Source organism: Rattus norvegicus, chromosome 13 (assembly GCF_036323735.1).
Source record: "Rattus norvegicus strain BN/NHsdMcwi chromosome 13, GRCr8, whole genome shotgun sequence".
In the NCBI taxonomy this organism is placed as follows: Eukaryota; Metazoa; Chordata; class Mammalia; order Rodentia; family Muridae; genus Rattus; species Rattus norvegicus.
In genome coordinates, this window is record NC_086031.1 from 41,564,632 (window position 1) to 41,586,992 (window position 22,361).

General features: G+C 46.2%; 1 protein-coding gene across 1 annotated transcript in view; it reads right to left on the reverse strand.

Annotated features, from left to right (window-relative positions):
• Positions 1 to 22,361, reverse strand: part of Tmem163 (transmembrane protein 163) — a 173,344-nt gene that overhangs the window by 44,037 nt on the left and 106,946 nt on the right. Inside the window, exons 3-4 of the mRNA NM_001110763.2 lie at positions 13,776 to 13,819; positions 12,426 to 12,517 (exon numbers count right to left, since the gene is read on the reverse strand). Of these exons, the coding sequence (NP_001104233.2) occupies positions 12,426 to 12,517; positions 13,776 to 13,819 (136 nt within the window). The remainder of the gene's footprint in view (positions 1 to 12,425; positions 12,518 to 13,775; positions 13,820 to 22,361) is intronic.

Sequence of the window (22,361 nt, forward strand, 5' to 3'; positions counted from 1 at the left end):
CCAGTCTGATGTCATAAGACACAGAACCAAGGAGGAAAGCATTCCGCCTACCTTTCCACACTTCCTCAAGGATGCTCTGATCTTTTGAGCCTTGGTGGATATTTCTTATTACCGGTTTCTATCACACTGTGGTTGTGATAATAGAGAAGGGAGTAAAGGGATTTGTATTTCTCTTGCTTTGCCACAAATCAGTACCCTTTAGGAGCTTGGGGATGTAACTCGGGTGGTAGAGCGCTTACCTCACATGCACGAAGCCCTGGGTCCATGCCCAGCATCACGTATGTACACTGTCCACCAGGTGTGGTCCCACACACCTGTAATCCCAGTGCTCGAAGGCGAAGGCAGGAGGATCAGAAGCTGAAGATCCTCCTGGCCAGCCTGAGCTACATGAAACCCTGTCAATTAATTTGATTAAATGCCATTCAAACTGTGTGTGCTGCTCTAATACCCCGGGTCAGCAGCAGGTAGTACCCAGGTAAGTCAGTGGGGGAAACCTGCCTGGTTGGGAAGTGGCGGGGGGCGGGGGGCTGCCTCATTTCATGGCAAGGTTCAGCTGCAAACACATTCAGCACAAAACTACAGTCTTGAGGCTGGAGAAATGGCTCAGCAGTGAAGAGCATTTGCTACTCTCTAAGAGAACAGGGGTTCGGTTCCCAGCACCTATGTCATGTGGTCCACACCTGCCTCTGACTCCAGCTCCAGGGGCTCTGACAGCCTTTTCTAGCCTCTGAGGGCATTCACAGACATGTTGGCATATGCGCACTGTACACATAAGTAAAAACAAACATTTAAAAAACAATCGGGCTGGAGAGATGGCTCAGTGGTTAAGAGCACTGACTGCTCTTCCAGAGGTCCTGAGTTCAATTCCCAGCAACCACATGGTGGCTCACAACCATCTGTAATGGGATTCGATTCTCCCTTCTGGTGTGTCTGAAGACAGCTACAGTGTACTTGTACATAAAATAAATCTTAATAATAATAATAATAATCATGACCTGTGTCCTTGAGGCACCGGAAGCCCTGGCCTTCTCTGCCTGAGAGTCTGCAGGAAGATGTCTGTCTTGGCTAACTGCAGCTTCTGCTCTTATACTGGGATGCACCATGAAAAAAGAAACTACTCCCCCCAAATCTCCCTCCTCCCCCACTTCCCCTGCTCATGTCCAGATAGCTCATGACAAGCTTCCAATGCTGCGAGGTTCCCCCTAACACTGCAGTCTCGATGAACTGTTTCAAGGCACAAAGACAACACAGGCAGAAATCTGGGTCTGAGTCCTTTCTTTCTCCCCAAAGCTGTTATCAGCCCAACCTCCTTTGCTTTCAGAGGCCGTGATATTTGCAAATGCCAATTCCATAATAGAGAAGTAGGGACTTGATTCTGACCGTGCCTCACCACGGCTGCAGACAGTCGCACCTCTGGAAGAGTAGAATGGCTGTTTCGTTCTGAGCTGAGGCAGGCCTGGCTTTGTGTCGTCTTTTGTTTGTGAGCCTTGCCCCTGGCTTTAGTTACTCATGACATTAAGCAAAGCACCAGATCCAGCCCTGCAGCTGTGCACGCGTGGTGAGGAGCGCCTGGGGAGTGGGCCAGGCTGCACGTGCATATAAAATCGGTGAGTTTAACATTTCCTACATATGCTCCTCATTCCTGTGTGCATTGGGAGCTGCCAGCGTTTCTGGTTCCCGCAGACATTCAGAGAACAATCAGGATTCCAGATCAGTGATGAACAAACCACCCAGCATACCTGGGGACGGACCGGTCTCAGGTCTGTTTCACACTGTGACTCAAACAGCTCTCCTCCTTACCCAAAATACAGTCTGGACTAGGGCGCAAGGAATTTAAACCTCGGGACTTAACTGCCTCTGTCTGTGTTCATGTGTGTATGTGTGTGTGTGGTCACATGTGGACTCCAAGGACAATTCAAGTGTCCTTCCTTGGGTACCACATATCTTAGCTACTTCGTTTTAAGTTTGGGTTTTTGTTTTTTAATTACATGTATATGTGTCTATGTATAGAGATGTGCATGTAAGTACAAGGTCCCTGTGGAGGCCAGAAGCGGGTATAGAATCCCTTGGAGCTGGTCACATAGACAGTTGTGAGCTGCCTGGGAGTGGAATCTGGGTCCCCTGAAGAACAGCATTTGTTCTAACCGTTGAGAAATCTCCCCAGCCCTCACTTTGTTTAACTTCACTTTTCTAAGACAAGGTCTCTCGCTGAGCTGAACTCACCAGCCAGGCAAGGCTAGCTAGCCAGAGAGTCCCAGGCATCTTCTTATAGTCACCTCCCCAGTGCTGGGATAACAAGAACACACCACCAGGGCCAGTGGTTCAAAAGGAGCCAGCCTCTGAGGCTAGAATTCAGGTCCTTGTGTTTGTGTGACAGGTAATTTGCCAACTAAGCTATCCCTCCAGCTCTTGTCTCTTAGTAAAAACATAATAAACCCTAGATCTCAAACACAGAATTCATACTGGAGCAGTAAGACGTGTCACACCTTACAATAACAAAAGCTGGAGCGATCCGGAGCTCCCGATACACTGTTAAATAGCGCCACTAGCAAAAGCTCTAAAGTCACTAAAAAGAGCAGATTGGGTATATAGGAACGAGATCTGGAAAAGGTTCTTGGCTTTGAGCTTGAGGAAAAATGGGTTACAGAGCAGTATGTGGAGAAAGGTCTGATTTTCATTTTCATACCTAGCTACATGTGTGTGCAAACGGCATATACATGTATGTTCTATTTGGCTTGCAAAGGAAATATGCAGGAAACACAGGCACCAGTTCTCGATGACAGCTGTTCACAGAGGGGACGGGAAGGATGCCATCAGGGTAACGTGGACTAGATAGAGGACACTTTGAAGTCTGTATTTATTAAAAAGCAGTCATTTTTCACATATGCACCACAACAATATTTGGCGACGTGAATGAAACATATTTTTTTTCTTTTTAAGAAACAATACAGAGCCTCCTGTATTCATAATCATGTTAGGTTTCTTGGGGAGAGAACCAGCTGAGCTCACAACATTAAATATAACCAAGGCACTTCACCCGAAGGCTTAATAACCCGGCCATGGCTCCCCAGTTCCCTTATAATCAGTTTCCTCCTGAGGCCCATGAGGCCCCAGCTGTAAGTCCCCTCACTACTTAGGTCAAGCCTCAGAACTTAATTTTCTGACTCTCAAATGCAGTCAGCTGGTCTCTCCTTAAGCACCCCATGGCTAACTCTCCATCTGGGAACACTGTTATGTCCAGACTCTTAGCCAACCTCAGTATCGGGATAGCAGACTGTCCTTGACCTCCAGCTTTAGAGAAGCCCTCCTCACAATCCCCTGGGAGTTCTGTTTCCCAGCCTCCTTTACCTCTGCACTGGCCACCTTCTCCTGTTAGGTTCACAGGGATGGAGCTGGCTGGTCTTATTCGATCTAGTGTCTTATAAAGTGCTTGACACACACAGTCAAGTCAGAATTGAGCACACAAGAGTCTACTATTAGGAAGAAAAGAACATTTAGCTGCTAGGCTCAGTAACTGCCTAGCATGTCTGAGTGTGGTGGTTTGAATGAGATTGGCCACCAGACTATGTGTCTAAATACATGGTCCCGTGTTGGTGGTACTGTTTGAGAAAGATTGGTTGGTATGGCCTTGCTGGAGGAGATCTGTCCTTTGGGGTGAGCTTTGAGGTTTCAAAAGTCAAGTATCACGCCATTCCACTCTGTTTCCTGCTTATGGACAGAGTGAGTTTGGGACAAGCCTGGGCTATATGAGCCTGTCTCAAAAAGTAAAAACCAAAAGGAGCAAATGGGTTTCTTGCTGGATAGTCCCAAAGAATAAATGGTGGAAGATGCTATATCCTGGCGTGGTTTTACTACCCTTTGACTCTGAAGGCTTTTGACAGTAGAGGCCATCCCCCTCTTCCTTCAGCAAGACGGAACCCATTCTCTACATCAGGTGAGCTCAGATTATTGGGTTCCTCCTGTCTCGTGCCCCAACAGTTGAGCGCACCTGGGAAGTTATTCATTCTCCTAGACCAGCTTCTGCAGTTCATAGAAAACATGACCAAAGGGTTTGTGATGTGAAGAGGACTAGGAAAAAAATGTGATTTGCTTCCCCAGACCCTCAGGGGTCCAGATCAGACACCTAGTAAGAGGCTGGGAAGCTTTAAAGACATATTCAAACATCTGTGTCGTGTAACCCTGCAGGCCACTTGGCTCCAGCACCAGAGCCACCAATCTGCCGTCTCTTAGGTAAATCAGTCACCTTTCTTTTAAAAAATAATTCTTCCTGTTATTTATTTTGGGTGAGGGTCACAGGCCACAGCACTCGTGTGGCAGTCAGAGGGCAACTTTCAGGAGTTAGTCCCCCCACCCTTCCACCCCATGGGTCCCAGGGATTGAACTCAGGCCAGCAGGATTGGCCGCAAGCACCTTTACCTGCTGAGCCATCTCGCTGGCCTGGAATCAGCTACTTTTCTTTTTTGGTGTTTGGAGCCGTTCCCAAATGTTACCAACATGCTTGTTGATGCCAGGCATCAAAAGGGCAGGCAGGCGCCATTGGCGCCATCCTGTGAGCTGGGCGTTCTTAAGCCAAGTCATTTGCTCTGCAAATTGAAAAAGAGAGGAGAACTGTTTCCCCGGGTGTGAGCCGTGTGTGTGTCCCATCTATTTCACCTGGAAGGCACACACGGAGCATCCTTGTACCACTAAGAACACCCATTGCAGAACACTCAGATTCGCTTTCCAACGTTCCGCCGAGCATCCCGCCATCTGCGCGTAACGTTTGAGAAAGGTGTCTTAGGCTGTGTGGCTGACTCAGTTGTGGAAAGAAAGCCTGTAGAAGTGAGCAGTGGCCCCATCTGCTGCCACCTCTCTCTCGGGGAGCTGCCGGATGGCCCACGGAGACAGCTGGGCCCGGGGAGCCTGTGTGGGGCCCCACCTGTGCGGCTCCCGTATGTAAAATGTCAATGGCTTCCCAAATCGCACCAGGCTGTACCTTCCGCGGCAAGCATCCCCGTGGCCCTGGCAGCTGACAGCCACAGGAAACTGTCCTTCCTGTAGCCTTACAAGGTGCACCGGGCTGAGAAAGGCTAAGACAGGCGTGAAATTCCCAGTGTAGTTCAGCCTTGCCAAGTCCCAGAAAGTCCCGCCTCTCCAACAGCCTCCATAAAGGGCACCACCCTGCCTCCCTTGATAATCTTCTCTCGTTTGCAAACCCCTTGTACTGCTTGCTTGCTTGCTTTTGATGCTGGAGATGGTACCCATCATAAGGCATACTAAGCAAATGCTCTAAGGCTGAGCTCTACCCACACAGGCCCCCACCACTTTGTCTACCATAGAAGAATCTACTGATAGCAGTGGTCTAAACTTTCAGGGATGCTGTTCTTGCTTCCTTTCTATTACTGTGGCAAAAGTCTGTCCAAGAGCAATGTCAGAGAGAAAAGGGTTCGTTTGGCTTACATTTCTATCCCTGAGGGACCCCAGGCAAGAACTCAAGCCAGGAACCATGAAGGAACCCTGGGTGCTAACACATTCTCTGACTTGCTTGCCTGCCCATGCTTACCTAGCATTTTCAGCTGGGGCCTGGCAGGACCCCTTGCCTGGTGAATAGCACTAGCCACAGTAAGCCCAGCCCTCCAAGGTCAACTAGCAATAAAGACAACTTCTCAGAGGCGTGCCCACAGGCCAACCTGCTCTAGGCAACTCCACAGTTGAAACACCTCCTCTCTAAAGACTCTAGACTGTGTCAAGCTGACAATTTAAGGCTCCTCTGGGCCACAGTGGGTGGAACACTTATGTGCTACGGGCCCATGAGATGGCTCAATGGGTAAAAGCACTTGTGTGGAGGCCTGAAGTCTTGAGTTTAATTCCCAGAACTCATGTGTACTAGCTAGTGTAGCTGCCTGTATTACGAATGCTAATCATGTTCCCCAAAGAACTGTTCATAAGAGAGTGTCTGCACTGAGCTTCTGGGAGCCCAGCTCCGGTTGGTTCTGATGCAGGACTTTAGATTTCCCCGGTCTTGGGACTGGGAAGGAGGAGGAGGAGAACCACCATGTCAGGATCATGACAGGATTTTTAATTGATGTGGGAAGACCCAGCACCCTATGGGGGAGCCATTACACAAGCAGGGGCTCTCCACTGTGTAAGAGTAGAGAAGGTGAAAAGTAATTAAATGTGCTCACTGTTCTATCCGGAAGACCCAGGTTCAGTTCCCAGCACTCACGTCTATCTGTAACTCAACCTCCAGGGTATCCGATGCCCTCTTATGGCCTCCATAGACTACTGCATGCACGTGGTATGCAGATATGCACACACACACACATAAAAGTACTCTATTTTTAAAAAGCAGAAAAGGTGAGCTGAGCCATTAGCACGCATACGTTCATTTCACTCTCAGCTGTGGGTGTGATGGGTGTGATAGGACCAGCTGTGTCAGCCTCCTGCCACTATGACTTCTCTGATACAAGACTGTAACCTGGGGCTGTCAGCCAAATGAACACATTCTCCCCTAAGCTGCTTTCTATTCAGGCATTTTATCACAGCAATAGAAATGAAATTAGGGGGCTGGGGATTTAGCTCAGTGGTAGAGCGCTTACCTAGGAAGTGCAAGGCCCTGGGTTCGGTCCCCAGCTCCGAAAAAAAAGAACCAAAAAAAAAAAAAAAAAAAAGAAATGAAATTAGGAGAGCTGGAGAGATGGCTCAGCGGTTAAGAACCCTGACTGCTCTTCCAGAGGTCCTGAGTTCAAACCCCAGCAGCCACATGGTGGCTCACGACCATCTGTAATGAGATCTGATGCCCTCTTCTGGTGTGTGTCTGAAGACAGCGACAGTGTTACTCATATATAATAAATAAATAAATCTTTTTAAAATAGAAATGAAATTAAGACAGATACTCAAATATCTGACGGCTCTCTCCCTTACAAACAGACTTGGACTCCTTGGCTTCCCTCCTAGCACAATCTAGATTGAAAATCTCAGTCTGGGTGGAACTGAGGATCTTCTGCTTACTCTTGATTACTGAGGATCCGGAAACAAATAGGTGACACACAGGAGGGACAGAATGCAGATAAGCCAGGAACGGCAAACTATAGACAGAAGATAAGGAGGGACCCTGGAAGGAGAGACCCTGGAAGGTCCGTGTTTTGGGGGAAGATGGCTGAGTAGAAGAGGCTTCTTCCTCCCCCACAGTAGGAAGCCCCTTCCAGTACAGCCCAGAGAGTCAAAGGTCCCTGGAAAGAACAGCTGTGCCTGCCTGGCTTCACTTCCTGTGGATGAATGCATCTATCCATGCTCTGCTGCCACCGCCACCTCTTTGGCTGACGTCAGATTCTGGCTTCTTTAGTGCTCAAGTATAGCCTGAAGACCAGCAACAGAGAATTATCTGGGCCTTCAGTGTCAGACCGGCATTACTGGGATAAGTTGATGAAATGCATTAAAATAGAATCAGGGGCAACAAAACGTATCAACGTTGCATTAGGAATAAAAGCTCAGCCTTGAATTCATTGATTAAGGGTGAGCCAAAATATGAGTTCACTTCTCTCCTTGTGTCTTCTGTCTACAGTTTGTGGTTCCTGGCTTGTCTATGCTCTGTCTCTCATGTGTGTGTCTGTCCCTATTGCCTGTGTCCCTAACAAAATCCTTTGCTCTGTATTTACTGAACAGCATAGAAAGAATCCCATGGGGAAGGAGTAAGGCACTTCGTGGGCATCTTTAGCAGGATTTTGATGTTGTTTAAATGTTTATGTTTACATGTGGGTGTCTTGCTTGCGTGTGTGTAAAAGCACAACTCGAGTGCCTGGTGCCCTTGAAGATCAGAAAAGGGAGTCAGGTCCCCTGGAACTGGAATGACGGACAGTTGTGATCTGTCATGTGAGTGCTGGGAATCAAACCCAGGTCCTCTAGAAGAGCGTGGGTGCTCTTAGTGTTCCAGACCCCTAGACAGAGTTTTATAGGAATTAAGTCACAGACTCCGACTGACCTTAGCTGATTAACCCCCGAGGCACCCAGAAAACAAACTATTACTTCAAACATAAGCTATCAGTTATGTCCATGAACATTTGTAGTGTATAGTTGTTGTACAAGGTTGCTTGTAGTTGTGATCAGCAAATGATTACTATAACATGCACACCACACACACACACACACACACACACACACACACACACACACACACACAGACACACCCTGCTTTGAGTCAGGGGTATTGAAGAGTACATAATTTAAGGTTAAAGCTATGAATTAGCTTAGGTAGTAAAAGTCGATGACATGGAAAATCCAAGGGAAGTAAGGTTGGTTATGACGTTGTTCTCTTAAAAGCAAGTTAAACAAACAGACTGAGTATACCGCAGGATGTCAGGCCAAGTCTTACGTGACCTCAAGGTGCATTATTAACGTGGCCATGAGGACCAGTCTCTTTGAATGTAAGGGGATAGTTTCATAGAAATGGTATGACTAGCCCGGGCAGCCATCCTCACAAACCAGGCTTCTCCCAAGGGCTCAGCCCTCTAGCATACGATGGCCACTGTCGGACTACCCAGCTCATACCACGTAAGCTCACCTAGTGACCGCTGTTTGTCATATATGTTCATTCCATAGACCCTGCATCTCTAGAGAGCTCTGCCTAACATCTCTACCTTCTATAATCTTATTATTCATATACAAAGAGACTGGTAGGGGCCACAGCGATGGTTCAGCAGTAAATGCACACACTTCTTGCAGTGTTTCCTTCCCAGTACCCACACTGAAGGCTCACAACTGCCCGTGTCTCCAGGTTCGAGGACTCCATCACTGTCTTCTCATGTCTGGAGGTACTGTACTTGCTGTGTGCAGTTCCTTGACAGAGGTATACACATATGCAATTTAAATTGTTTAAAATGTTTAAAGTAACCAATACAATGTGGAGGGGGTTTCTTGTTTTTGTTTTTACTAATTGGCAGGATTTTAGGATGATACAAATGCTTTGGCAAAGTATGAAGTTTCCTCAGAGGGGAAAGAAGTTTAGAAGACTGGCCATGTTCCAGAGGAACTGGAAACTAGTTTTGAGTGAGACACAGACACACTGCTATACAGCAGAGTGGGTCCTGGTCACAAAAGGGTAGACACAATAGAAATGTCTGATGATGGATGGAATGGAATAGATATACCACACTGAACATTAGCCAGCTGGCAAAGAAGAGGAGACTGTGCACACTCTACAAGGTGGATAAACCTGGACAGCACATGCTGAGGAAAGCCAGGGACAAGAACTGCGTGCTGTAGAATGCTCTCCCGTAGGGGTCACATGCTGTCCCTTGAACATTCTTCCAGAGCACTTGGGTTTTATTCCCACCATGCAGATGGCAGGCCACACCCAACTTCAACTCTGTTCCAGGCAATCCGATGTCCTCTCTGACCTCCAAAGGTACCCACATGACACACTCAGGCATGATGTGTCACCCTCTTGAGCTCTTAGCACCTGTGACACTGTGCAGGAAGGAAGCCTGTGTTACACTGGGCCATTAATACCAAGTAATGGAGGCAGGGAAGGATTCATGGTGCCCTGCCCTTCTTGGAGGATATAAGTTAACTATTGCTGGGGGAGGGGGAGGATTTTTCTTGGGTAGTCTATTAGGTATTTTTCTCGATGCTGTGACAAAATACCTCGCAAAAACAACTTAAGAAGGCGTAGTTTATTTTGGTTCACGGTTGCGGAGTGCTGCCCGTCATGGTGGGTAAGTTATAGCAGCAGGACAGGAAGGCGGTTAGTGACATTGTGTCCACAGTACAGAAGCAGAGAGCGTAGGGTACTGGTGGTTAGTGTACAGTCCAGATCATGGGGTGGTGCTCCCAACATTTAGGGCGGGTCTTCACATCTCAGTTAAGGAGATCAGGAATTCTCTCACAGACACATTCAGAAACTGTCTCTTTGGTGATTCTAGAGCCTTTCAAGTTGATAGGATTCATTGTGGTGGTTTAAGTCATGCACAGGTTGTTCATGGTCCCATTAGGAACCTCAATCGCACTCACTGGTTCACTCCTTGTGTGGAGTGGGTAGATACTTGTCCTTCCCAGGATAGTTCTCACCACACCGTGTAACTGCGTTTCTGAGTTACCTAATGTAATCTGAGTCATGGAAACAGATGGTAACATGGTGTTACCAGGGCCTGGGGGAGAAGTAATGGGAATATTCAATGAGTATAGACTTTCTCTCTTGCAAGGGGACTTGCTTCTCAGACTTCTGGGCTACAATCAAGTGCGATTTTGCAGGATGACAAGGCTGGTTCACAATGGCATGAATATACTTAAGACCACTGAAGTATGCACACTAAAAAGTGATCAGTTTGAGAGCTGGGGAGATGGCTCATTGGGGAAAATGTGTGTCGCAGGAGCATAAGGGCAAGAGTTCAGTTTTCAGAATGCTTTTGTAAAAAAAAAAAAAGGGAGGGGATGTGGTGGTACACACTTGCCATCCCAGTGCTGGGGAGGTAGAAACAGGAAGCTCGCTGGGCTCAGCGCTCAACCAATTAATCTACTTGGTGAGCTTCAAGCTAGTGAGGTTCCATGTCTGGTAATAACAAAGGAAGGCTCCCAAGTAACAACATGCAAGGCTATACTCTGTCTCTACGCTTCACACACAGGTGTGCACACACATGTACACTTGCACACGCATGAACGTCATACCAAAAAAGTCAAAGTTTAAACCATGTGAGTTTTGTAAAAGAGTTGTTGTTGTTGTTGCTGTTACTGTTTTTAATTCAGCAAAAGAAACCATGAAGGCCACACACTGTGGTGAGGTAGAAACATTACACACTCCATTTTCATGTGGCCAAATGCAAGAGGGTGACCATCTTCTATACTGGCGATTCCAAATCAAGAGTCACTCTGAGGCTATGATTTCAAATCATAAAAGTAAGAGAACGGACCTTCTCTAGAAGCCAGTTGGATATGACTCAGTTCCCTCCAACATTACTCTCTAGAAACTAGCTGCAAGCGGAAGGTTTTTCTAATTGTATTCCTCATTGCTTGTTTGTGCTCATTAATATGCAAATATATTCCCAGCCAGCAGTGATCTCATGAATTTTTAACCGGAGATTAAAATGTTAACTAAAGCCGGTGATATAGAGGATTATAAGTACGGCTTAATCCTTAAATCAGGAATCTCCAAGTGAATTCATGATCGTTATCCAAAGAACAACCACCCAAGGAGTCACCTTCATCTCTGCACTGTAGGTAACTGACTCAATTTTTAATCTATCTATTTGGGGATCTTTAAAAACAGTGAAACCAGAGCTGGTAAGATGGCTCAGTTGGGGATGTGCTTGCCACAGAAGTATATGGACCCTCCTAAGAAGGCCAAATGGGGTAGCCCATGTTTATAGTCCAAGACAGGGGAGGTGGAACTAGGCAAACTCCCGAGACTCACTGGTCAGCCAGTTTAGCTTTGTAGGTGAGCTATGAGAGGGTTTGGAGAAAGGAGAGAGAGGGGAAATGAATGTAATTATATTACAATCTCAAAAATTAAGTCAAAGTTTTTAAGATGTGTGTGTGTGTGTGTGTGTGTGTGTGTGTGTGTGTAAGAGAGAGATTGATTGTCACCTTGTCTCAAAAAACAAGGTGGATGTCACCTGAGGAATAACACCTGTGGTTGACCTCTACCCTTGGAATGCACAGACACACACACACACACACACACACACACACACACACACACACCACCTGCACTGTGTACATGCACTTGTACCCACATAAACACACATATACAAATAAAAAATGGAAACAATGAAATTAAAGACACTTCTTATCATCAGCCTTGGCCTGGGGAAACCAGTAGGCTACCTGGTGAATGTTCACAGAGATTTCAACTCTCCAGAAAAGCCACAATAATTAGCTTGTGACTTAAGTATGTACCAAAAGCATTTTAACAGAAAGGAAATAAGATTTTAAAAAAAAGAAAGAAAATTAGAAAGAACTTAACTTATTTTTGGAGACATGAATCAAATTTGGAATTATTAACTCTAAAATAGAGGGAAAGCAAGCACAACACTTTCTCTTTATACTCCTAGACAGAATTAAAATCCAAGACCCATAGATAATTCTGCATTGGGTGGGTGGGTGGGTGGATGGATGGATAAATGGGTGGATGGATAGACAGACAGATGGACAGACAGATTGGAGAGTGGATAGACATTTGAAGAATGGACAGATGGACAAGTAGATGAATAGAGGAACAGAAAAGAAAATATTTACCCTAGATTACAGGTCAGGGAACAGAACAAATTCTAAAGATTCTATGTGTCCCTGTGACCATCCCAGGAAAGACCTGCTGACAGTACACCAGCTAACATCAAAGGCACTTTGTACCCTTTTGTCAACATCAGGACAAAGAGTGAAGAAGGATTTGTGCTGCCGGTGATGGCAAAGCCTTCGTTTGAGGCTCCTGCAATCTGGAAGAAGAATCCACTTACATATACTCCCTGTGAGCAGAGTGCACGGCGGCTGCGTTGCTGTAACGCCAGAGGACAATGGCCGAGGACAGCACATCCAGGATGGCATCAAACTAGAGAAGGAAACAGGACATTAGTGGTGCTCAGCTCGGCAAGGCACAACCATGAGCACACTGGCCAACTGCGCAGTGAGCAGAGGGTGTGAATAAGCATCTTTGAGTAAGTACAGTTCTGCATGTTTCTTGCTGCCACTTGGACTCCATGGTGGAACCCTGGGCATTACACACTGTGACCCTTGTATGGATGGCTCTGTTCTCAGAGCCCCAGGATCCCAGCACCCTGGAGATATGGGAAAGGGGATTAGAATGGGAAGTACTATTTCCTGAAAATACATGAAATTATTTATCTTATGACAGGCAAGATGACATTGGCATTTTCTTATACATAGTAAGTAAAAAAAAACGGGTATAATTCTAATTCTGGCATCACTAGAACTGTTCTAGCTAGGTTCAGAAGGTCTAAGAAGTATACCAACAGTCTGATATCATATAGAAAGTTCTATGCCTTTGAGATAACCAGAGAGGGGGGCGGTTTCTGAGTCTGTATATGTTGTATATGTATATATACATATATATATTGTGTGTGTTCACACATGTGTGTCTATGTTGTATATTTACTTCTAGGTGAATGTGTGTCTATGCTATGTGTGTGTATGTGTTGTATATGTCTGGTTCTGTATTGTATATGTATCTGTTTCTGTGTGTATACATTGAGTATTTATTTCTGGGTGTGTGTGTATATGTAGCTTGTGTTCTGGTTACCAGTATGCTCATTTGTAATTTTTGGACTGTTTATATCCTTCATAAGACTCTTAAAAGAACTTGCAACACCCTCAAAGCCACACTGTGGAGGCACTCAGGTTTTCAGCATACCTGCCTCCACGGACCTATGTCCACCAGGAGACAGGCAGAAAACTCAGCTCCCCTTAGCAGGGCTACAGATCGACTGACGTCTAGTGTGAACCGCAATCTTCCTCAGCTCCCAATGTCTCTGTCTACACCATCATATGCACCACCCAGGTGTGCCGGGCCAGCATGCAACCCAGAAGGGGACAATGAGATAACCTTCCCGAAACATCCTCTCCAACCCCTGTACAGAACATGAGCTCACTGGATGTGTACTTGAGACACATCCCATGCTGACGCCTTTAATTCTACTACGCTGTCATTTTCACAGAAGTTGTCACTAAAGTGACACTTCTCCACCCTCATCGGCTAAGCACCGGTCTGTTTCGTGACTGAGGTGAGAGTCATGGCTTCTGGGGAAAGGGTGCGGAATCTCACGATGGCGAGTATGTTTCAGGCTACTTACTGCAAACCCGAAGGCAGAGGCGCTGTACCTCATGACGGAGACAGCTAAAAAGAAAGAAAACACCATTCAGATAGGCAGCCCCGTGGGTCACGTGTTTCGTTTGCGAGTTCGTCAGATACAGCCTTTTCAACGCCAGGGGAGAGTTCCAAGAGAATCATAAAAATTTTAACATCATCGTCTAAAAATCTGAGAGTTCAAAAAGAAGGAGAAATTACTTTCAAACTCTAGGACAACACCCCCTCCCACTGTGTTCTGAAGCATCCAAGGGCCAACTTCAGGAAAAACAAAAGGAACAAACAAAACAAAACAAACAATTAAGCATTTGTCAATCGCCCAGCTTCTCTGTCTTTGAAAACTGAGAAACCAGAAGCAGAGAAGTAGAAACCAAGTCTTCAAAGTGAAGCTGAAGCCTGAATCCTGCTGCCTACACCATCAAGCTTGCTGGATGTCTACTCTGAATCCGTCCGTTCTCACTGGCCTTGGTGCAATAGGTGTGCACACTTAAAAGGCCCCCATGTGCACCACAAAGCCACCTGATTGTCAGATGTTGAACTGTGACTTCAAAATGCCTGTACTTGAGTCCTTTGGTAATACTAGGTCTTTACATGGAAGGCCCAAATTAATATGATGAGACATATAAGGACCCTTACCCCAGGTCTGTAATCAAACAAGTACTGTTGGCTGGGGAGGGGGTTCAGTGGATTCAATGCTTGCCTTGCAAGAGTAAGAGCATGACTTCAACCCTAGAACCCAAGGGGGAGGGGCTTGGGGATTTAGCTCAGTGGTAGAGCGCTTGCCTAGCAAGCGCAAGGCCCTGGGTTCGATCCCCAGCTCCGGAAAAAAAAAAAAAAAAAGAACCCAAGGGGGAAAGCCAGGCATGGTAACACAATTATAATTCCAGTGCTGGGGAGATGGGGACAAGTGGCTCTCTGGGGCTCCATGTCAGATCAGCCTGGACTACTTGTTAGCCTCCAAGCCATAGCAATTGACCCTGTCTCAAAAAACAAGTTTGGAGAAGATTAAAACCACTCGCTGTTTCTTCAGAGGATCTAAATTCTGTTCCTATGTCAGTAGTACCCATGTTAGGTGGCTCACAATCACCTGTTGTGTCCAGCTCCAATGGATCGGACACCCTCTTCTGGCCTCTGTGGGCACTAGCGCACACACATACAGATGAATAGAAATAATGTAAGTATTTTTTAAAAATGTGTCACACCTTCAAAAGCTGCTCTGTGGCCTATACATACACTTGTGTTTGTATGTACATGTATTCTAGAATACAACCATACACACAAGTATACACACATACATACACATACATACCAAGGGGGATAGAGAACACCATGATTTCACTCTCAGAACTACACTGGGAAGCCCCACTAACATGCGTGAGCTAAGCCTGCCAGGCGGATGGATCATGGATAGGATCATACGGAATATTAATATTATTAATTATTATTCATGCTGCAGGGCACTGGGAGCCAGCGGGGTCCTAATGAACTCAGGGTCCTTCAGGATGTGTTACTTAAGAATCACCTCCATCTAATTCCTTGATGGCATGCAACGGGGAAAATGCCAAAATTGCACGGAGAGTGGAGAGTCCTCTGAAGGGTCCTCCATGGAGCCTCCGTGCCCTCTCACAGCTTCCCACTGTGGCCAGCTCCTCCATTCAGGCTGCTAAAAACTGTAAACAGTCATTAGCCCCAGAATCACACCCAAGAGCTCAGTAGCCTCGGAGGAGTTTATCAAGTGTGTCAAGAAATAAGTTCATTTCCTTTGGCCCACAACAGAATCATAGTATGTCCTGATTCTAGGATAAGAATTAATCCAACAGAAGAGGGCAGAAAGATTCAGATGGCTCTTGTTCCTGTGTTTAAAAATAAAAAAAATCACACCAAGGGGCTTCCTTTCTTTCTGTCTTTCTTTCTGTCTGTCTTTCTTTCTTTCATTCATTCATTCTTTCTTTCGTTCTTTCTTTCTTTGTGTGTATGTATGTATGTATGCATGCATGCATGTGTGTATGTATGTATGAATGTATGTATGTATGTATGCAGGTACATGAGTACACGTGTGGAAGTTGGAGCTAAAACCCCAATATTATTCTTTGAGAGTTGTCTATCTTCTGTTTTTGTTTTGAGGATTTTTGTTTGTTTGTTTGGTTGGTTGGTTTGGTTTGGTTTGGTTTGGTTTTTGAGACAGAGTTTCTCCGTGTAGCTCTGGCTATCCTGTATTCACTCTGGTTTGGTTTGGTTTTTGAGACAGAGTTTCTCCGTGTAGCTCTGGCTATCCTGTATTCACTCTGTAGACTCAGAGAGCTCTGCCAACCTCTGCCCCCCAAGTGCTGGGATTAAAAGCAGGCGCTACCACCTGGCTCGCCTTGCTTTATAAGCAAAGGTCTCTCACTGGTCTGACGCTTGCCAAGTAGACTAGGTTGTCTTGTCTACAAGCCCCAGGGATGTTCCAGTCTCTGCCTGTCCAGCACTGAGACCTCAAGAACACAACTTTTCTTTGTGTTCTGGGGATCAAATTTAGCTCCTATTGCTGTGGAATAAGCACGTGACCACCAGGAGCCATCTCCCTAACCACCAAACTGAAAGGTTTGCACAGGGGCATTTCCGATCTCGCTCAAGCGAGAATGAGTTGTTTGGAGAGCAGGCCTGTTCCAGGGTGACCAGTGGAGGCACAGAAGAGGTCCCAAGGAGCTCCAGGGGTGTGTAAGAAAGCACCACACAAAGCCAAGATGCTGACTGCAAGCCAGGAGCTGACTCAACTGTGAAGGATGGAAGGATGGACATGGGCTGCATCAGCTACACAGAACACTGAAGGCTCCTGAGAGGGCTGTGTGGGTAGCTGCGAAGCAAGGCTTTCCTAAGATGGCTGTTCTTCTCAAGGTGGGTGCCATGGGGCGGAAGGGAAACAGAACCCTAAGATGCCACTTTTGCATGGATTCACCCATGCTGGGGTAGACTTTTCAGTAACGTAGCTGGCTGTGAGTCCCAATGCTTTCCTAGGTAACTCCATACAATGCACTGGTTCGCCACCGTAGTCTTAGGTGGGATGGTTTCTTTGTCTGTTGTTGGTCCCCTCGAGTGATATAATCTTTGACGGATGGGAATTTTCGAAGGGTTTCCTTTTCCTACATTTTTTTCACGTTTTCTACATTTTCTGCAATCATCATATGTAATCATTCAAATCAGATGTTATATTTTATTTGGGGGGGGGGGAGGGAACCTGTCTGTGTCATACAAAGATAAGCTAAGGTCCTAAATGAGCTGGCAGGAGCATTCAAACACATCCAGGCCCACGAGTGCTTTAGTCTGACAGGAAAGCACACGGTTATGGAAGCTGTTATTACATGAAGGTTTCTGGGACCTATGGTCTACATGAGCAGGTTGCTAATGGTGCAGATTTCCCGGGAGTGTGATTGTGGGCCACATATCCAAACAACAAACACCAGCAGGACGTCACTCCTTGTCCGCAGACCTGACTCTCTCTCGGAGTTTGCCTGTCCTAAGGCAGACTGTCATTTATTTATATGTTAAGGGAATCCTTAACAGCTATATCACAGAAGGCACACAGCATAAGTCTTAAATAAATATTTATACAGGCCTGGTTAAAAAGGCCAGATATTTTTTTTTAAAACTAAGTCAAACCAGACCAGAATGTTGGCCGAAAATAAATTCAAACAGAAAGGCAGCTGGAAACTGAAGGGGACCCAGGAGACTCATTGTTCAGGCCAAGCCAAAGGCAAGCCAGCAGCTGAGTAAGCAGGGGCTTGGAGGGAGGGTCTTCTCAGCAGAGAGAGAGAGAGAGAGAGAGACAAAGGGCCTCAGAAATGCAGAAGGGAGCCGCCAAGGACCAACAGCAAGAACCCCTACACAACACCCAACAAAGAATCCAGCTTCAATCACCAGCGAGATTTACAGACAATGAGGACCCATCTGTCATCCTCTCCAAAGCCAGGCAATAATTATCTTGAGCCTTAGCACGCTTTTTTTTTTAGCGATACCCCAGGCCCCATAACACCTCAGAGTTGTTAAATTATGTGAGCAGTAGAACTCCGTTAATAAATCAATCCCAGTTTAATTAGACTGCCTCTATCACTCAGAGGCCTAGCAAGCACCTCCCCCACAGCTGGGGAACAAGCCCACCCTGGAGAGCCACTTCTCCATCACTGGGCATCAGAGGCAGGCTCTCCTCTCTTGCTTGCTGGAAGCTGGGATTCAAAAGAGCTAGGCCCAAAGAAGGTGGTAGGGGGCCTATTTTTCTATGCTTTAACTCACTCCAACAGAATCTTTAATAGCGTCCATCTTCTGCCCCTCTTGAACAAGATTATCAACTACTACAAAGTTAGTGGTAGGATTTTTGCTTCAGTGGAGAGGGGGAAACTGCTTAAGGAACACATTCTTAAGAATATGATCAAAATATGTTGTATTAAATTCCCGAAGGGGAAAAAGAATAAGTCAGCGCTGTGTAGAGCTGGAGAGATGGCTCAGTTAATAAAGTGCTTGCAAGAGAGCATGAGGATCTACGGTATGTGCCCCCAGAATCCACCCACATCAAAAGGCTAGGGATGGGGGGTGGAGACAAGCAGACCATGGCGGGGTCATGGGTCAGCCAGCCTGGCCTACTTGGCAAGCTCCAGGCCTGTGAGAGACCCTGTCTCAAGAAACAAGAGGGGCGGTAACCTGAGAAATGACAACTAAGGTTGACTTCTGATCTCTGCACACACACATACATGTGTGTCCCTACTCACAGACACACGTAAGCACACATGCACAAACATCCTGCCGCCTCGATTTCCTGACCACAATGAGTTATACCTCAAACTGCAAGCCCAAATAAGCCTTCCTTTCTGCTGCTTTTGTTCCTTACTGTGGTTTAGACGTGTGACCAAAGCACAGTGAAGAGTAACTGACACACCTAGTCATTCACAGATTGTGTACGGGTGGCGGCTTCCACGGTATGTATCAGAACTGAGCTGTCGTCATGTATTTTTACCATCTAATTCTTATTAAAGTGTTCCAAGTCCTGGAATAGACTCATGTGAGGGAGATGTTAATATCATATGGGATATTAAAGGTCCAAGAAAAGAACCCACTTTAATGAGCAATGCCTAAAACTAGCATGGGTGACCTGGAAGAATGACTGACTTTCTTGCCTGACTCCCTTCCCAAAACTAAAAGCTAAAGCTATCAGCACTAGGACAAGATGGCGTGAATGTTGTCTGCCAAGGTTGTTCCTCTTGGCCTGGCACTGCGCACCATACCCTGAATATCTCTGATATAAAGTTGCTGTCATACATTCTGAAAATCATTTTCATTCTAGTAATTTTGTGTGCACAGTTGTGGGAGTTGCAGCTAACTTGTGGGAGTCACCCTCTGGGCCTGAGACTCATGCTCCAGTCTTCATTCTGGGTGGCAGATGTCCACTGAGTCATCTTGTTGGCTCCAAAAGTACATTAGACAACTATACCATGAAGAGAAACCCACTGAATGGTTTTTTAACAACTTGACTTAGGAAATGGGGCTAGAAGAGTATTCACTCATTTGAGTTTAACCAAAGTCCTTAGAGGACTATTGTTATGGTTTGCATATGCTCAGCCCAGGGAGTGACACTATTAGAGGTTGTGGCCTTGGTGGAGTAAGTGTGTCACTATAGGCGGGGGGCTTAAGACCCTCACCCTAGCTGCCTAGAAGTTAGTCTTGCACTAGCAGCCTTCAGATGAAGGTGTAGAACTCTCAGCTCTGCCTGCACCATGCCTGCCTAGACACTGCCATGCTCCCACTTTGATGATAATGGACTGAACCCCTGAACCTGTAAGCCAGATCCAATTAAATGTTGTCTTTATAAGAGTTGCCTCGGTCATGGTGTCTCTTCACAGCAGTAAAACCCTAAGACAGAAGTTGGTACCAAGGACTGGGTATTGCTGTGATAGGCCTGACCATGCTTTTGTTTGGAAGAACGTGGATTTTGAGACTTTGGATTTGGAAAGCACTGGAATGCTTTAAGTGGGGCTTAATGGGCTGTCCTAGCAGGAATATGGAAGACTTCGTTGCTGTGAGTGATTTGAATTGTGCAGACCTGGTCTAAGAGGTGTCAGTGAAGAATTTCAATATGTGGACTAGAGATTGGTTTTAAGGTATTTTGGTGAAGAATGTGGCTACTTTTTGCCCTTGTCTGAAGAGTTTGCCTGAGTCTAAGGTAAAAAGACTCAGATTAGTTGCACTGACAAAGGAAGTCTCAGAAACATGCATCATATTGTTCTCCAGTTAAGTCTCATGAAGAGTATTTTAAACAAGCGTAGCAGGCTGAGAAAGGGAAAATATAAAATATATGGTTTGGGCATGAAAGGGGCACCAGGAAGTGAAAGGGAGCTGAATCCAGTGTTCAAAGATATTAAATTGAATTAAGGGAGTGGTGACCTTGGGGCAAGATTCCACCCAGCTAAATTTAGGTCCAGGCATGGTGGTACAAGCCTTTAATCCCAGGAGGCAAAAATAATCAGACCTCTGAGTTCAAGGCCAGCCTAGAACAGATCAAGTTCTAGGTGAAGAAAAGCTTAAACCCAGGCTTAGTGGGCCACATCTTTAATCCCAGTGCTTAGGAGACAGGCATGCAGACCTCTGAGTTCAAAGTCAGTCTACGGAGCAAGATCCAAGACAGCCAAGCTTAGGCAGTGAAGGAGTTAGAAAAGAGGAAGCCTGGGGGCTGGAGAGATGGTTCAGTGGTTAAGAGCACCATCCAGAGGACCTGAGTTCAATTCCCAGCACCCACATGATGGCTCACAACTATCTGTAATGGGATCAGATGCTGTCTTCTGGTGTGTCTCAAGACAGCTACAAAACTCATATACATAAAATAAATAATTTAAAAAAATAAAAGAAGAAGCTAGTGATAATGTAATAGAAAAAGGGGGCCATGTTCTATCCCCTGCAAGCAGCAGAACTCACCAGTTTCAGCCATGTGGCTCTGGCTTTATATTCAAGAGGAGAAGAAAACTACTGGGACAATTGATGCTGGTTAGCTGGAGCTAAGAAATTAGCGGTGATTAAGAAGAAACGAGCATCACTGAGGTGAAATCTTCTGGGAAGTGTTTTCTGAGAGCACAAAGAAGCTGTGTTCCAGAGATAGCCAAGGTTGTACCTCATGCTGCAGCTGCACTTGGTAGTGTGTAGGAGTCACCCAGGTGGTACTGGTTTTGAAGGCACGAAGGGGTCATGAAGAGCAGCTGAGGCTTGGCACTGTGAGAGGCCATGGAAGGGCACTGGTGAAGGTGCAGCCTCAGTTGCAGTTGAGAGCCAAGGACTGAAGGAGTCATACAAAAGATTTGAGGCTTGGCACCATGAATAGAGCCTATTGGTGAAGCCTAGTTGCAGCAGAAGACCCCAGCGTATTGGAGATGCCAGTACCATGGGATGATCGCCAAGAACAGCAGCAGCAGTGGAGTGGGTCAACCTGAGTGCTACAGAGAGGGCAGAGCTAGAGAAGTGACACCAGCCTTTTGGAGGAGCCTAGAAGATCATGTGTGGATCCCAGACATTGAAAAAAGAAGTTGTAACACTGAAGTTGTCTTAGAGACCCTAAGATGTTCGAGATACCAGAGTCATGGGCTATCGGCTGAGCAAAGCTGCTAACAGGAAGTAGAACCAGCCCAGGTGAAAGAAATGCGTCATAGTCGACAAAGACGAAAAAGGAGGTGGAGATCTGAAGACTGCTTTGACACCAGACATGGAGATGCCGAGTTTGGAGTTTGTCCGGCTGGTGTCCTGCTTTGGGGATTACAGTTAAGTGATTGGATGAATCTCAGAAGAGACTTTGGACTTTTAACATTGTTGAGACTGCTGTAGACTATGAGGACCTTGGAAGTTGGACTAAATATATTCTGCATTATGCTGTGTTTAGGTATGAACCCCCCCCCTTGCAATGGACTCATGTGTTTGAACAAGCTTATGGGGGGCCAGGCAGTGATGCATATGCTCAGCCCAGAGAATGGCACTATTAGGAGGTGTGGCCCTGTTGGAATAGGTGTGTCACTGTACAAATGGGCTTAAGACCCTCACCCTAGCTGCCTGGAAGTCAGTCTTCCACTAGCAGCCTTCAAATGAAGATGTGGAACTCTCAGCTCCTCCTGCACCATGCCTGCCTAGACACTGCCATGCTCCCGCCTTGATGATAATGGATTGAACCTCTGAACCTGTAAGCCAGCCCCAATTAAATGTTGTCTTTATAACACTTGCCTTGGTCATGGTGTCTCTTCACAGCAGTAAAACCCTAAGACAGCCATTAACACTGTCACTCAGGGAATAAAAGCTAAATGTCACAACAGAGCTTCTGTCTCTCTCCCCTTCCACTCTCCCACAGAAAACACAGCCAAGTAATAAGAAACATGGGAACCTGGACAAAGAACACAATGGTCAAGGAAATCTACAAAGCCCAATCCACAGAAGTTGGCTGCCTAACACATTAGAAGCTAGATGACACTAGGAGAGGAAGCTCAGGGCTGACAGCATAGCTCAATCAAATCTCTGAATAGACCGAGGGGTGTGACCCAGACCTGCCCTACTCTCACCACCAAATCAGGTA